This window comes from Hakea prostrata, chromosome 1 (genome assembly GCF_041222555.1).
Source record: "Hakea prostrata isolate BN-2017 chromosome 1, UWA_Hpros_2, whole genome shotgun sequence".
Lineage (NCBI taxonomy): Eukaryota > Viridiplantae > Streptophyta > Magnoliopsida > Proteales > Proteaceae > Hakea > Hakea prostrata.
The window spans coordinates 67,249,766-67,266,157 of record NC_142600.1 but is presented as its reverse complement, the minus strand read 5'-3'; the positions used below and the strand labels follow the sequence as shown (position 1 = coordinate 67,266,157).

General features: G+C 38.4%; 1 protein-coding gene and 1 non-coding gene across 2 annotated transcripts; both read right to left on the bottom strand.

Annotated features, from left to right (window-relative positions):
• Positions 1 to 2,973: 2,973 nt before the first annotated feature.
• TRNAP-UGG (transfer RNA proline (anticodon UGG)) lies at positions 2,974 to 3,045 on the bottom strand. Its single transcript has one exon. It is a non-coding gene; the product is annotated as a tRNA-Pro (tRNA).
• A 351-nt stretch (positions 3,046 to 3,396) lies between these two features.
• On the bottom strand, positions 3,397 to 10,333 carry LOC149029501 (QWRF motif-containing protein 7-like). The gene is made up of 5 exons (XM_089150960.1): positions 9,574 to 10,333; positions 9,253 to 9,489; positions 9,055 to 9,144; positions 8,861 to 8,968; positions 3,397 to 4,068 (listed from the first exon to the last, which is right to left on the bottom strand). The coding sequence occupies exons 1-5, from the start codon at positions 10,294 to 10,296 to the stop codon at positions 3,859 to 3,861; spliced, it is 1,368 nt and encodes a 455-aa protein (XP_089007086.1). The 5' UTR covers positions 10,297 to 10,333; the 3' UTR covers positions 3,397 to 3,858.
• Positions 10,334 to 16,392: the final 6,059 nt, after the last annotated feature.

Genomic DNA, 16,392 nt, shown 5'->3' with positions numbered 1-16,392 from the left:
CCTTTGGTCATAGTATGCCTTCTCATTGTTGTGTGAATTGTATGTATCATATGACCCCTCGTGGTTGTGGCAAAAAGTAAACCTCATCAGTGATGCTGTACATGTACAAAAAGTCTACTGTACTAGTCAAATTTTCCATCGCATGAGTAAAGATGTATACAGTGGTCATTCTATTGTTTTAATCTCACATTTTACGGAGGACAATTGGTATTGCAGTAGCTGAAGCATGAACAATATGGACGTATACTGCATCCACAGAAAACCTGAAATCCCCAAAGAGACTCCCCTGCCCAGGAATGTGCAGGAGAAAAATAATGTAGATTATAATGTAATTTTAATTGTTATATTCAGTATTGGAAAATTCTGAAGAGTGCTTGAATTTGATTTGATCAGAATTTCTGACTGCCAAACTCTATGATAGATATTTCCTCTCCGAATAAATTCTTGTTCAAGGGCGTTGTGGAAGTTTTATTTTCTAACACACTTCCTAGTCTTTCCTTTTTGCTGTTAGCTACTTCATTTGCTCTGTATTATGAATTTATGGTTGAATATGCCCCAAGGGTCTAGGGAGGCAGCACTGAGATCTGTAGGTAACCACAAACAGGGGTGGTAAATCAGGTTTATGATTCGAGAGGCATGCCATTTCACAATGAGGTTCGTTGAATCTGGGTCATTTATGGATCATAAGATGTTCATTGATCCCTCACTTGTGTAATTTTTAATTGAAGAGAAATGTCCAGGTTTTGAAATATTTCAGGGGAACAGCAGGGGTTCTTAAAAGAAAGGTGGGAGTTGCCTATTGGTGTCAAAACTATCAAAAACATTCAAAGAACATCAGGTTATCACTTGGTAATCCTAAGAAGATGATGAGGAGCTAGGTTTTCTTCTCGCAATCTTAGAGCCTAATAGGAGATACTTGCATGGCATCAAACTAAAATTTATGGGTCACTCAATAACATGGATGCCTGTACTTTGTCAAAATCTGGGAAAATCATTTGTATAATTGGTTTCATTTCCATTTAGATCGGATAATCTTGTTCCAAATTAATCAGGTTGTTGCGTCAAAAACCGACCATGCCGCTTTGAAGCTCTTTAAATCACCTATATACACAAAGATTTGAGTGCGACCCAACTTTGGGATGGTTGGAAAGCCACCTCCAACTATCGAGTTATTTGAAAACACAACACCATTGAAAAGCTCCTTGTAGCTTGGTAGGTGTATGTTTTATATGGTGTGACCTATGTACTGTAGGCCGTCGGATGTCCGATCCAGCATAGATCTCTTTTGCCTTGTGATCGTTGGATCTGGGCCTTTCCTTTTGGGGCTTGTGGAGCCATGCCCCATTCAAATTGGGAAGGTAGTTAAGTAGTCTCCATCCTTCGTTGATTGGGATGTTGTTCCCCACTTATTTTGGGATTTGGTGCCGAGTGTCTCACCATGAGTGGACACAACTCTCAATCTATTACTTTCATTCATAACTTCTATATTTTCTCAAACATGTTTTGGCTCTTGTGCATGTCACAGTGTCAATTTTCCTTACCTATTATGTTCAATCCTTGGGTAGACACCAAGCCCATTGGATACGGTTAGCAAAGTCCACCAAAATGGATATGACACTCGATATGCAGATCAATTAAAGAGTGATTTTCCAAGGATTTTTATCTAGTCCACTTCTGACGCGTAGATGTGTAATATGTGTTCTTACTTCACATCAAAAGGTTGAGATTAGATTTACAAGATTAAAAAATATATATTTTATATTTTATTAATAACAACCTTTTGGGGTGACAAATCAAATATGTGTCCCACATCCATACAAAAATGGATAAATCTATTTCGTTGTCAAAAATGGAATGTATAAAATTTCAATTGCCTGACCTTCTGTTGGAGGCTGACCACTGGGAGCATTCCTGACCTACACATGGCTAGACTAATTACCAAGCCAAGACTAAGGCCGGACAAACAGCAAAGAGAAACATATAAAGTTGGCATCTATCTGAAATTATTTAAAATAATAGAAAACCAAAATCCATAATGAACTTTTGCCAATGGATTATGATGAGAATTTCATTATCTCATTTGTGTAAGTTACAAAGTCTATAAGTAAGATGAGGGTAAAATAGCAAACACACTTTTATAACACCAGTTTCCTCTTTCTCACTTGTTTACTATCATTTTTAACAATTTTTTATTTTGACACCAAACTTATTTTCCATTTTATAATTTATTTTCAATAAAGTTCACCAAACCATTTTTCATTCCTGACCAAAAATGAATTCTTGTACTTATTTATTTTAAATAGGCATAATAGAGAATGAGAATTGATACCAAAAAGAGCCTAAGTGCACTTCATGTATTGCAATCTTTCATTTTCTTGTCAAAAATGGAGTCCATAAAATTCTGATTACCCCAACCTTTTGTTGGATTTGGTTGGAAGCCGACCACTAAGAGAGAGCATTTCTGACTTTGGGCACACCACACTACCACAGGCAAAAATGAAATAGTTCTGTTTTTTTGCTTTTTGCCCAACAACTACCAAAAATGAAATAGTTCTAAGTGGATGTCGGATACTGATCCATTATTTATTTTTTAATCAATTTACATTCAATTCAGAAATATTTCCTACAATTTTTTAGACAACAATTTATTTCTGTTCAGCATGATTTTGTATTGAAAAAAATACCCCTCTAACTTGTTTGCTTGTTAAGTCACTTTGATATTGGTATTTCTCAAGTAAAACTTTTCCTCTATCCCGGGAGCTCAGGTATCATATACACCCCCAAAATAAAGAGCACTGTAATGGGCTTGCCCACTCTCTATCCCGGAGAGCTCTCATTGTGTTGAGTAGGGTGGAGTGACCTTTATCATGTCCATGGGTGCAAGAGTTTTTTACTCCTGGGTTCATAAGTAGTTCTGGGTTTGTTGTTGTGTAATTTTGTTTTAGACAAAAATAAAATAAAATAAAATTTGTGGGGGCATTCCGAGAATCGAACTCGGGACCTCTTGCACCCAAAGCAAGAATCATACCACTAGACCAAATGCCCTGCTATGTCTGTAATGTAACCCATTTATAATCATATTACCTATTTTGATTAATAATTTTGGATGGTAGTTTAAGCGTTTAACACAAGCCCGAACGAAATTGGACTCTACATGGCAAAGGATTAAATACATTAGGGCGAGGGGTGGGGGTTTTAGGTATACATTGTTCACGTAAGATTAGACTGCTCTTGTAATTAAGCTGCACAGACAAGAATATGAAACTCAACATAGAGATTGAAGAGAAAAGATGTCATGTTTTACTTTCTATTCATATCAATTTGAGAGAATTTTGATAATTTGACAAAAAATTCGAATAACAATTTGAACATGAAATCCGTTTCCATGACTAATTCATGTATTAAGGGAAAAATAGTATAAGAGTTATATTCCATTAGATAGAGTAAAACCTAAAAGACCCTTTTTTTCAGCTCTATCTTTCACATATTCTGGTAGGGAAGAGATTAATTTCTAGACATCTCTTGCTGTGGGTTGTGGAAATTTTTATTTTTATTCTGAAAATGACTCTTTTCTTTCTATCTCTTTCTATGATTAAATTTATCATACACATTATAGAGGAGAGAGTCATGTATGGTTCAAAATGGAACCTCTGGCTTCAAGAAAAAGTGACCATAAGTCATTTACTACATCAAACTACTATATTATCAAAATTGAGATCTCTTGAAAATTTTATACATAAACAAGGTAAAATTATAGAGAACTTTGTGAATTGGGATCTAATCCCATGTGTAGAAAGCCCAAAAGAAAGGAAGAAGAAGAAAAAAAGGCTAATACAATGAAGTGTGAAGAGATTGATTTCATGAGTCCTGTTTTTGCTGTATATTTGATAAGTATAACCTAAGGAAATGGCCCTTTCTATACCTTTGCTGAGGAATAGTTAAGTTACCTGTAGCATTCTCTTGCCAAGCGTCTGCTGATTTGATTGTAGAAGATACCAAGTGATCACCTTGTACTATCTTCTGTTTAGCTGCTTGGATGGTGTGTGCCTTAAGGCTGTTTTCCTCTACCTGTGGATGAGATTACAATTAAAGTGCTTGAAGATATTAAACAATAAAGAAAACCTTGAAAATATGCTTCATTTGGAGTTATTAAAGCAGCTAAAGTAACTATAACTCATTTAATAACTAACGGAAAAATAGTTTTTGTATTCTTTGCTTCGAGAAGCAAACAAATCGGTCAAAAACCATTTTTGTAACGTAATTTGAAATTTATGAAATTTTTTGCTTCAGCAACTATTTATTTCATCTGTTTTTCAAAGCAAAACTTTGGGCGTGGGTTGGTTTAAATGAAAAAAATTTTAGGAGTATTTTTGGAAGTAGACACTCTAAACATAACAATGACAATTTTGATAAATTTTATTATGAATTCCAAATTTGTTTTCTGTTTCAAGAAATAAATTTTATCACGCCTATGCTATTGCTTCTATTTCTAGAAGTAAGTTTCATCAAACACCTAACAAAGTGTTTTTGCTTCTAGAAACGCTCAACAAACTATTTCTAGTGTTTCTTGAAACGGAAACACTTAAATCACTTATTAAAATTTTGTAAAAAAGAAAAAAAGCAAAAGGAATGTTGTCTAGAAGGATGGATCTTATACCACCTAGAGACATTGAACTTATGAAATTATCATATGTCTGTTTCAAATAAAATTTCATCCAAATTGATATCTTTGTGTGTCGAGTTATGAAGAACCCACCGAATAGAACAATCAGCAAATAAGAGAAAAGAAGAACACACTAATAACAACTAAGAGAAAAGAAAGACACAATAATATATGGGCAAGAGAGAAAACTCCACTATAAATAAAGAAATATCCAAGAGAGAAGATATTTGGGATGATTAAAGAAGAAGGAAGAGGCATTCTTTTATAGCCTCTTCCTCTCCACATATTCCCACATCCGTCGATGTGGGACTAATATTACAACAATCTCCCACTTGGAGATTAGATTGAGAACCAATCAATCTCCACACTAGTCTCTATCTTGCCACCACCATGCCGCTATGTCTCTATCAAGCCATACAAGGACTGCACCAAATGAACTTGTCAGATTGATTGCTTTGTCAATGCATCTGCTAGGTTCTCTTCGTGTGGATTTCCGATATCCACCCTTCCGTCTTCCACCACTTCACGAACAAATGATATTGTACTTCATGTGTTTTGTCTTGGAATGAAAAGCTGGATTCCTTGCAATGTGCAAGGCACGACCGTCACAATACAAGAGAATCTCTCGTGTTTGTGCCCAAGTTCTTCCATGAATCTTCTTATCCAGATTGCTTCTTTACAAGCTTGTGTAGCTGCCATATACTCAGCCGTGTAGACAGGCACAACCGTCGTAGTTTAGATACCCACCACGGCTCCTGCAATTGTAAACACATAGCCGAGGGATTTCCTTTTATCAAGATCCCCCGCAAAATCGGAATCAACATATCCTCCGACAAGAATTCGATCCTCCATAACATAGAGCAGCATCCAAGGTTCCTTTAATGTATCTTAGGATCCTCTTCACTATAATCCAATGCTCTTGTCCTGGATTCGCCATATGCCGACTAATCACCCCACCGCATGTGCAATGTCCGGTCTTGTACATATCATAGCGAACACGACTTCCCATCGCTGATGCATACGGACTCGAGACATCTCCATCCTCTCTCGCTCATTGCTAGGACACATACTTGAGGATAACTTGAAATTAACGAAGAGGAGTAGAAATTGGCTTACAGCCTTGCATATTGAAGCGGCGCAAGACTTTCCTTAAGTAACTCTTCCGAGATAGCCAAATCTTCTGTTATTTTTGTCTCGGTGAATTTGCATCCCTAGAATCTTGTTTGCGGGTCCCGATCCTTCATTTCAAATTCCCTAGCCAACCGAGCCTTTAATTCTACGATCCGATCTTTGTTGGGGCTCGACACCAACATATCATCGACATACAACAGTAAAATGATGAAATCATCATTACCAAACCTCTTGTAATACGCACAAGGGTCGAAGCAAGTCTGTTGTATCCAAGACTCAATATGAAGGAATCAAATCTCTTATACCAACATCTTGGCGCCTGTTTTAAGCCGTATAGAGATTTGTTCAACCTGCAAACCAAGTTCCCCTTTCTCGGTTCTTCAAAACCTTCGGTTGGAGCATATAGATTTCTTCTTCAAGATCTCCATGAAGAAATGCAGTTTTACATCTAACCGCTCAAGATGTAGATCAAACGTAGCACAAAGTGCTAGAACTATCCGGACAGTAGTAAGTGAACCACTGGAGAAAAGATTTCGTGAAATCAACACCTTCTTCCCGAGCATATCCTTTGATCACCATTCTTGCACGATACCGCTCTACTTGATCATCACTGTTCGCTTGATCTTGTAAACCCATTTGTTACCAATGGGCTTCCTTCCGTGCGGTAAAGGTACAAGCTCCCACGTCTTATTCTTATGAAGAGCTTCTAGTTCTTCCCGCATAGCTGCCATCCAAAGTGACGCTCGAGCTATCAATCGCTTCTCTCGAATGTTGATGGCTCACCATCTTCCGTTAGAAGACAGATGCAAGGCAAAATAACAGAGCCAAGGGGAGCCACGAGGGAGGAAAAGGAGACTCAAGACGAGACGCCGAAGAACACCAAGAAGGATGGACCCCGAACCGTGACCGGAACTAGAAATGCACCAATCAGACACGAAAAGACACCGCGAGACGACGGGGGGGACCAAGAACCGACACAGACCAAGAAGAGGAGACAACAAACGGGAGAACACACGACACAGGACTCCCAAAGGGCGGAAAAAAGGCGACCACATCCACGGGCCAAACAAGATCGTTGGTGACGAAATCACAAGAGAAAGGACCAAAGGACAGCCAGCGAGAACAGGCGCGAGAGAGTACACGCGACACGGAGGAGGAAGCCACGGAGTGTCGATGCGAACAAAACCAAAGAAGACCGAACACCCCAGGCGAGCACGATCGGCCAACGCGCGAAGGAAAAGAAAAACAACGAAGAAACACCCAACACGGAATAACACAAGAAAGAACAAGACCCCCGAGAGAAGGGCCAAAGAGGAACAAGAAAACCGAAGATGCAGAACAACAGCGCGAAAAGGCTCACAAAAGGAAGAAACGGAGACCGGAGAAGAGAACCCAACCCCACAGCCAAGATGCCACACGCACCAGAGTGATGAAGAGCACAGCCAACGACAAAGAGCGCAGCAACAACAGCGCCCAGACAACCAGAGCGGCGACCAACATCTAAGTCCCAAAGACAAAGACAAGCACACCGCACAGAAAGCGACCAACCACGACATCCAACGAGGCCAACCCAACAACAAGGCAGACACCCAGACACAGACCGAGAGAAGGCATAAGTGAAACCAACCCAGAGGCAGGCAGCCAACAAGACAAGCAAAGAAACGGAGACGAAAGAAACCCAGCAAGCACCCGAGATGCTCGCCACACACGAACGACACGAAGGTCCCCCACAAGTAGCACGAAAACCGGAGACCCAGACTCCCAGGAATCACGCGACCGAGCAAGACAAAGGGGAGCTGCACTCGCGACCAAGAAGAGCAGGACACACAAAACCAAATAAGAGAGGAACGAAATGATAATGATTGGGCAAGAACGAAGACGAGTAGAAAAGCGGGAAACAAGTCCCAAGGAAAGTGAGAACATAAGAAAGAGAGAAAGCCCGAACGATGAGAGAACCGAAGGAACAACCCAAGAAGAGGGAAGGAGCCAACAAGATGAGGGACAAAGGCAGCTAAAATATCACCGATAATGCAGATGCAAACGAAAGAGCGAGCAAGCAGGGAACAACAGATGCCAGGAGACATCAAAAGCCACCAACCAAATGAGAAGCAAACGGAGCAAGGAGCCACAGAGGAAAAATCCACACAGGAAACGCAGACCACGGAAGAACCAAAAGCACCAGAAAACGAAAGAGGAGGACACAAGCGGCCCAAAAAGATAGACAAAATTTTCCTAGAATGCACAACACCAAAACCCAGGAACGAAAAGAAACCACGGAAAGGAAAGAGAGAAAAAACAAAACAGAGGAAGGACAAACAAAAACAAAAAGAGAACAACAAACCAAAAAAAAACCCCCAAGAACAGAAGAAGGAAAGAGAAAAAAAGGAAAGAAAGAACAGAAAGAACAATCACAAAAAGAGAAAAGAAGAACACACAACAAGAGAAAAGAAAGAACAAAAAAAGGCAAGAGAGAAAACAATAAATAAAGAAATATAAGAGAGAAGAATGGGAGATTAAAGAAGAAGGAAGAGATTAAATATTCCCAAGGGGGGGGAGGGGGGGGGGGGGGGCGGGGAGAGAAGGGAGGGGGGGAGGAAAAAAGGGAGTTGAGAAAAGAAACCTACATGCATGGGTTTGCTAACTTTCAGGGTAATAATATTGTGGTTCGATCGGTTTTGATTTGGGCTGAATAAGTTTTAGTCTTGTAAGGGTTGAAGTATAGTTCTAATTACTCGGTACGAGATCCTGAAGCCAGTACCATACCGTACTGAATTCAAAACCTTTTTTTATAAGGTATGGAATCATATTTTGAAACAGTACTGATATGATTTTATACTATCAGTTTTGGTATCAACATATACTTTCAGTATGACATTGATACCTTTTACCCATGACCGCTTGTTTCAGTTCATCTACTCTTGATGACCTTACTTTGACACTACATCTTATCAGTGTTCATGTCATCATGTGGTCTTCCTCTTAAATGTATGGTAGAAAATAAATCAGGGAAGAGTTAAGGATTTCAATCTCAATTTTCATTCACACACAAAATTCCTAAAGACGCACCTCAAGTGAAGCAGCGACTGCAATTTCCTTCCTTAGTTCTTCCAAAGCTTTCCTCTCTTGTTCTACAGTTTTGACCAACTCGGAAGCCAATGAACTTGTATCCACAGCCTGGTAAAAGAAAACATAAATAAGAATCATAAATAATAAAAAGACTATAAAAGAATTCCACCATTAAAAAGCATATAAAATCCAACCTGTGAGATAAATTTCATAATCGTTGCTTCAATACTTTCCATGACACCCATGGCTGTAAGCATTGCATTCTGAATTGAATCTGTATCCGCCTTTAACCCATTAAAAGACACAAAAGAAATTTTAGAAAAAATATATAAATTAGTTAATTTATCCAAACAAATTATAATTATGATTAAACAGAAAAGCCGAATCCCTACTTTGGCTCCATTTTTCAAGGGAAGCTCAGTTGATGATGCAGACAATTTTCTCCCAATTCTTGCTACTGCTTCAGAGTTTTTCTTCTCAATCTTTTCCCATTCCTTAATAATTGAAACTTGAGGATCAATAATTTGAATTATCTTGAGTTCATGTTTGAGCTTTTCCATCTGAATCCTCTGTTCCAGAATTGAATTTCGCAGATGAAATATTCTTAACCAAACTTTAAATATTTTCTCCTGCAAAACATCAAGACAACTCCTCCTTAAAAACCTAGTCTTGGTAACACAACTGTAAGAAACAAATATTCATTTCTTGCTCACCTCTGCAGAATTCTTCTTAGCAGATAGAGTAGATTCAGCAAGAGCGTTTGCGAATCTCCATTGAAGCAGTCGCGTATGCATCATACGAAACTGATGGAATGAGTCCTCTTGAATCGAAGACGTCTTTTTTTGTCGGAAATAATTCAAAACGTTGTTGACACTTTTCGAGCTCTGTTTCTTAGTTCGACCGGGAAAATCTGGAGAATCCGGAGTCGGAAACGTGGAAGACGAAGACGATCTTCCAGGAGATAACGCCCAGGCTGAGGGAGAAATCGATCCAGGTCTCTTCGATTTCACTTTATCGATGTTTTTAACCACATCGGGACTCGGTTGACGTTGCAAGCTCCGAACCGGAATACTGACGACGAGATTCTCAGGTTCAAGCTTCTTGACGATTCCTGGAATTCGAGTCATCGTTACTAAGTCAGGACTCTGTTGACGCTGCAACTTCTGGACTGGATTACGGACGATGAAACTTTGATTCTCAGATTGAGGCTTCTTGATGATTTCTGGAATTCGAACCATTGTTAATGATGGATTTCTGTTCTCTTCACCTCTTTTGCTGCTGTTGCTTCTAGTTCTCGCCGTGGAATTTGATATATCGACGGATTTTCTGCCGGAATTTAGCCTCAAAGGAGAAATCTCCGGCAATGCAGCGGTTGCAGCTCGTGAAGCACTTGCAGAGCGACGTTTTCCATCTGCTAGGTTTCGCCGGTTCTCCATTTTTGACGATTTCAAGAGTTTTCGCGCGGAAATTAACGACGGTTGACTCGAAAGAGATAATAACGAAGTTCGAATATATATAAATATATGAGGGACATATAATAGAAGGGTAGAATTGGAATTTTGTATATATAATATTCTAATCGGACGGTTTGGTTGGTTTGAAATGTAGAAAGTTGAGAGCACGTCAGGTTGGACTTTTAGGACATTACGCACACGCCCTTCTTTAATCTTTACTAATTACTTCAAGGCTTCCACGTACAGTCTAGTTTCTTTTCTAATCGTTGACTATATTCTACTCTTAAATTATCAATTCGACCGGCCAATCTGGACCAAATCAAACCAAAGTTTGGGTGACTCGGCTCCTCTACATGGGATCTTGTACTTGTACAGTTGTACCACCCGAAGAAGCTGAAATGCAATTGGACCGGCCAAATGTGCTCTTCGCTCTAATAGAAATTGAACCGTTGTAACCCTGTTGTGTCCGACCCACTTTCATATCAATCAGAAGGTTGATCCTACAAAAAAGTGGTTGGTGGTGGGTCTGCTCGGATGCCAGAAAACTGCTTTCGAAGATTAACTCAATCGGGGATCAAACAAAGCCTCCGAGCAAAGCTTGCCCAGAGAAAGTTAGGAATGAGTCTCTACTTACTCTCGGGTCCAATTCCCTATTAATATTGTTCAAGTTACCATCTTTTTATCATCGATGTGATCCCTTGCGCTCACTCGGTTGTCTCTACAAATAAATCCCCTAATGGAAGGTTTCCTTGTGTGGATTCATGTCATTCCTTCCAGGGCCACGATTGATATGGCAACCTCCCGCCCAACAATCCTGAAAAGCTTTTATTTAGACCGGGTAATAAACCAAACATATATCCAGATTGTATCTCATCCATAACAAACCCAAAGGCTCTCTCATGAGTCATACCTATAAGTGCACTTAGGAATATTGCTTCCCCCACTTCCCAACTTTGCTTGTGTGGAAGTTTTTGACACTATGTTTATTCTTTTTTTCTTCCTCTAGAGAAGTAATGTTAAAAACTCTCTTATGTCTGTAAGTGCGAAGTTTACCTTCGTAAGAAGTTATGGATTACCAAAGCCTACAAGTAGAGCTAGGTTGCAAAGAGCTTCTTGATCATCTTAACAAGTCCCTCCAAGTCCCTCCAAGTGAGGCTACAGCGGTGATTGGAGATATCAACCACCTCATTTTGTAATTTTATGTAATACATTTCCTTGTATTTCAAGGGATTGCAACTCTATGGCAAATACCCTGTTTAAGAAGGCTATGTCTATCATTTACATGTATTAGCCGCTTCCATTCACTAGGTTCAAGAATTTTGTTTCACACCGTTAGGTGAACACATGACTCCTATTAATAAAGTACCATTCTACCAAAAAATATGGAACTTTTCTTAGATTTGTAATAAAGAATCATATGTTAGTTCTATAAAAATGAAAGATAAAATATGTATATCCTAAGAGTGGCCTTCTTTCTGAAAATCGTTTTCTAGTTTTCATCAAAGAATAGTAATTTAAATATAATTTTTGAGGTTTGTTAAAACTTGTGTCCAGAACATTTGAAATTGAGATTTCGTATTTTTCTTCTCTCTTTTTGTGGTGAAGGTAGGAAGGAGTTTGTTGAAGTCAATTGTGATAAAATTTGGAAAAACATCCACTGTTATGTACAACTCTATGCATATATATGTCAAATAAGTGGCTAAGAAAGCAAAGAAAATAGAAGGTTATTTTGGACTTCTCAAATTTAAAACTAAGTTTTTAATTTCGCTCTTTTATTTAGTATAAAAAAATACAATACCATGCAAATTTCCGTTTCTAATTTGGAGGCTCACCTTTTGTTTTTGAAACGATGAAATAAATCAAACTCATTTTGCAAAAAACCTTTTCGAGAATGAAAAACAAACCGATTGATTTCTTAAGAATGGAAAAAAAAATTTCATCTACTGTGCACATCTCTCTATTGTGCACAGGAGTACACTTTTGTACCAAATAGAAGGTTGAGATTAAAAGTTTAATTTTAAAATTTTAAAATCCTCAATAGTCTTGTATTTGCTTTGTGATGTGTCCAAAATCTACTCAGCTTTTAGATCACTGGAGAATGACCTGCAAAACAATCGTTAGATGTGACCCGACCGTAGGGGTCGGGAGTCCACTCGATAGCTCAGCATCCTAATGAACTATCACAAAGGCACGGCTAATTGCAAAGCTAAAGTATGAATACGAATACTAGGAATACGATCTGTTCCTTACCTTTGTGACGTAGGCTATGATTTAGATAGAGTTTAGAATTTAATTCAACGGTTGAATCGGTTCAAGCCTTCTTCTGGTGCCCGTCAGATCTTGACAGTTAGACCCGTTAGTGGGCCGATGGACAAATTCCCTATAAAAATAAGATATGATGCCAAATGGTAGTTATCAAGCTTGCTCGATTGACTCCCGTGAGTACTGATAATCGTCTCTTGACGGATTATCCATCCCGAGAATCTCAGACTTGTGTTAGCCTACTGATCGTGTGAGGTTTCTTCCTTAGCACGCTATCTTCAAACCCGATTTGTACGAACCTGGGTTGGTCGGTTCGTCCCGACCAAGGTCAAAGGTTGAACTAAGAATAGACCCGGTTCAACGATATTTTTCCCGTATCACTTTGTTTTCTCCGCCAACCATTTGGTACAACAGTGCATTGCTATGCACAGCAGAGGATGTTTTCCCTTCAAGAACGGCCTACTTTCTCACATTTATTTTTTGTTATTTTTTATATTCTATGAGAACGACAGAAACCAAAATTAATTTCTTGACCAGTAACCAAGCGTGACCTAAGGGTTTTATAGAGAAACCAGTGAATTTGGTGCCTAGCGCACCAAACTAAAGTTTTTGCTTGAACAACGCGTATCAAAGAAAGTCAATTGATGAATTTCTTGCCACATTCACTTTCACCCCCTCCTTTTTTCCTCTCCATTACATGCTCTGATTTATTTAGCGCGTCATTTCCTGCCTTTCCTTTCCAATGTAGTGGGCATGAGTTAGGTTTCATAAAAGTGGTCAATATAATAAATAAATAACTGCCCAAGTTTCTAATAAATGAAATTAGTTTTGGGGGTTGAGAAAGAAATGTGAGGTGTTTTTTAATAAATTTCTAGATAATAGATTTTGTGTAGTTATCATTAAATTTGACTAATTAAAGCATCTAATCAAACAATTGCTTCAAAAATTCATTGAATTTGACAATAGAGATTCAAAACAATCCAGTGCTTCACATGTTTTTGTTGTTTTATCTTTCTATATTGATCTTTATTTGATGATATTTTGTTTATTTTACTAAAACATTGAATCCATTTGCTTGTTTACTTTTGATTTATATTTAAGTATTTAACCAATGAAATATATAATGTGTCCTCTTTCTTATTATGTTCTTCTTTTTTTGTGAACCACTATATTTCATGAGGTATAATGATGTCAAGAAAGATTCCTTTTTTTTATTCGGGAAACTGATATTTGTTAGGGTTAGTTTAAGCACATTTGAATACATCCTCATGGGGGTAAATCTTATATATAATTTAAATATAACGAGGGACTTTGCCCCTTCCTTGTTGGAATACCTCTCTTAATATGGGCATATCTGTCATTTCCTTTTAGGTGGTTTACTTATACTTTCTATGTCATTAGAAGGGCATTTATGTCATTTCTTGTGTTATATGTATAAACCTCATTTTGGGTTTAGGATTTCATTTGGTTGTGTTATATGTTGGGTTCTCTCTTGCTCTCTGAGGTGTGATCCTCCTCTGTCTCTTTTTGTTCTCTAGTTTGAAGCTTGGTGGTTGGTTCCCTCTGCAGTTTGAGGGCTTGCTTGTCTTCAATTGAGCTTTGTGATGCTCGTGGATGTGTTGGTGATGTGTGTTTCCAAGTGAGATCGTTCTATGTTGTTTGGTGTTGTGATGCCATTGATCTCTTGAAGCTTCCTTCTCTGAGATGTTATATTTATTATTTAAGAGTTCCTCTGTACCCAACTTTATATTGATTTAGTTATGCATATTATCTTGAGTTCTCTTGACTCATCCTTAAATGTAGGTCATTTGATCGAACCAAGTAACTTGGACTCATCTTTATTTTTGTATTCATTCCGCTAAGCATATTGGGATTTATCCCCTACATTCCCCCGAGGGATTTCAAACTCTGTAAGGGCCTGTTTGGTTACATGAATCCAGAGATTTCAAATCTTTGGATTCATGAATGCGAGATTTATACCCGTTTGGTTGTGAATCTGTAGATTTATTGTTATGGGGTGAAATCTAGGGATTCCATTCCTACTATAAAAAACGTTAAACATTTGCACATTCAAAAAAGTCACTGATGAATCCACATATTTCATTCCACATATTCGGTTAACCAAACAGTTAATTTTATAAATTATGATTCCATAAATTTGAAATCTCCAAACTCATGTAACCAAACAGGCCCTAAAGAATGGAAGATGACAATTTGGTCATACTTGCAAGAAAATAATCGGACCATTCAGATTTCTAACAATTATCCGGCTGGACCGGCTCGCGATCCTGATCCATGTGAAGGCCAAACACAAGGGTTTTACATTTTAAGGGCCAAATGTGTCAAAATATAGGTCGGGATGCAAGTGACCAGCCCGGTCCAATTTGATTTTAAATTCTGATCATATTGGGCCTTGGGCTTCACCGAGATCTGTTCAATCCACTGTGTGTGGTTTGTACTTTTGCTTTCAAAGGAAAGCAAATCCAACTAGACTAGTATAGAAAATGGGTTCTAGCCCATAAATTTTTTTTCTTCTTATTTTGGTCGAAGCCCATAAGTGGAACCACAAGCCCATAGGATTAATAGACTATACACGGCATGCGTGCAGCCTCTTTGGAGGAAATCTCCCAATGAGTGATAATGATTGTAGGATTTAGTCACGTGTAATATTGTATCCAAAAGTATCTGTTGAATTTACTTTAACCTTTGGATTAGAATATTACACATAGTTTTTTTTTTTTTTTTTTTTTTTTTTTTTTGTGAAAATTCCTCTACAAAGCCAAAGCCTCACCAACCAACAGACTCGCTAGCCAAGGAGAATCAACGAAGCCCAACAGACTGACCCTTCTGAGCCAAGGAGCATGAGCAGATCAAACCGGTGCTGCAGCCCTTCTGAGCCAAGGAATGAGCCAATAAAGCCGCCGAAAAGATACAAAAACCGGGGCGACAGAACATACACCAGAGCGAGGGAGACCGCCACAAGATAGGAACGTGTAAAAAACAAGTAAGGTTAATGTCCCAACCCACAAACAAAAGGAGGAGGGAACGTCACCCAGCCGGGCGGGCATATGCCCGCCCCGGTCTTTGGGGATGATTCGCTCGCGGCCTTGGAAGATAAGAAACGGAGGAGAAAACGGGGGTGGGGAGATCATTCGACCCCGGCAAGGAACCTCCCAAACCTGTGCTTAATTGAATTGCAATCGACATAGAACTTTATATCTTGAATCAGAGGTAGTATTTCAAGAGGCAGATAGATCCGGCACAAAATACATATGTATATAGAATTTTCATAATTGTGTATTGAAGTGAAATTAATAAACAAGTTTGATTATATTTATGGTTATATTGATTTCATTTTACTTTCAACTTTCTTTTTTTCCAAACCCATCAAACAAATCTTTTTTTTTTTCTTTGGTTTGCCTACCCCGGTTTATAAACCGGTGGTTCGACCCGCGTCGCACACCTGGCTGTGGTGGGTGAGTCTCCCAGTGGGGATTTTTGCATCTACAAGGATTCGATACCGGAACCTTGCTTAAGCGAACCAAGCTACTTACCACTTGGACCAACCCCCGTTGGTTTCAAACAAATTTTTATATTATGTGTAAATAAGGATAAATTTCAATTGATCCATTTTTTGGAATTAAAAAGAAATTTAAAAATTTTTTTAAAAATAAATAGAAAAATAAATTAATATCTAATACAACATTTCAATTCTCAATCTCTGATGTTATTGTCGATGGAGAACTTTCTCAACTCGTTCTCATTTAAGTGAGTACTGTACAAAAACATTGATATATATCCTTTGGTTTGTTTTAT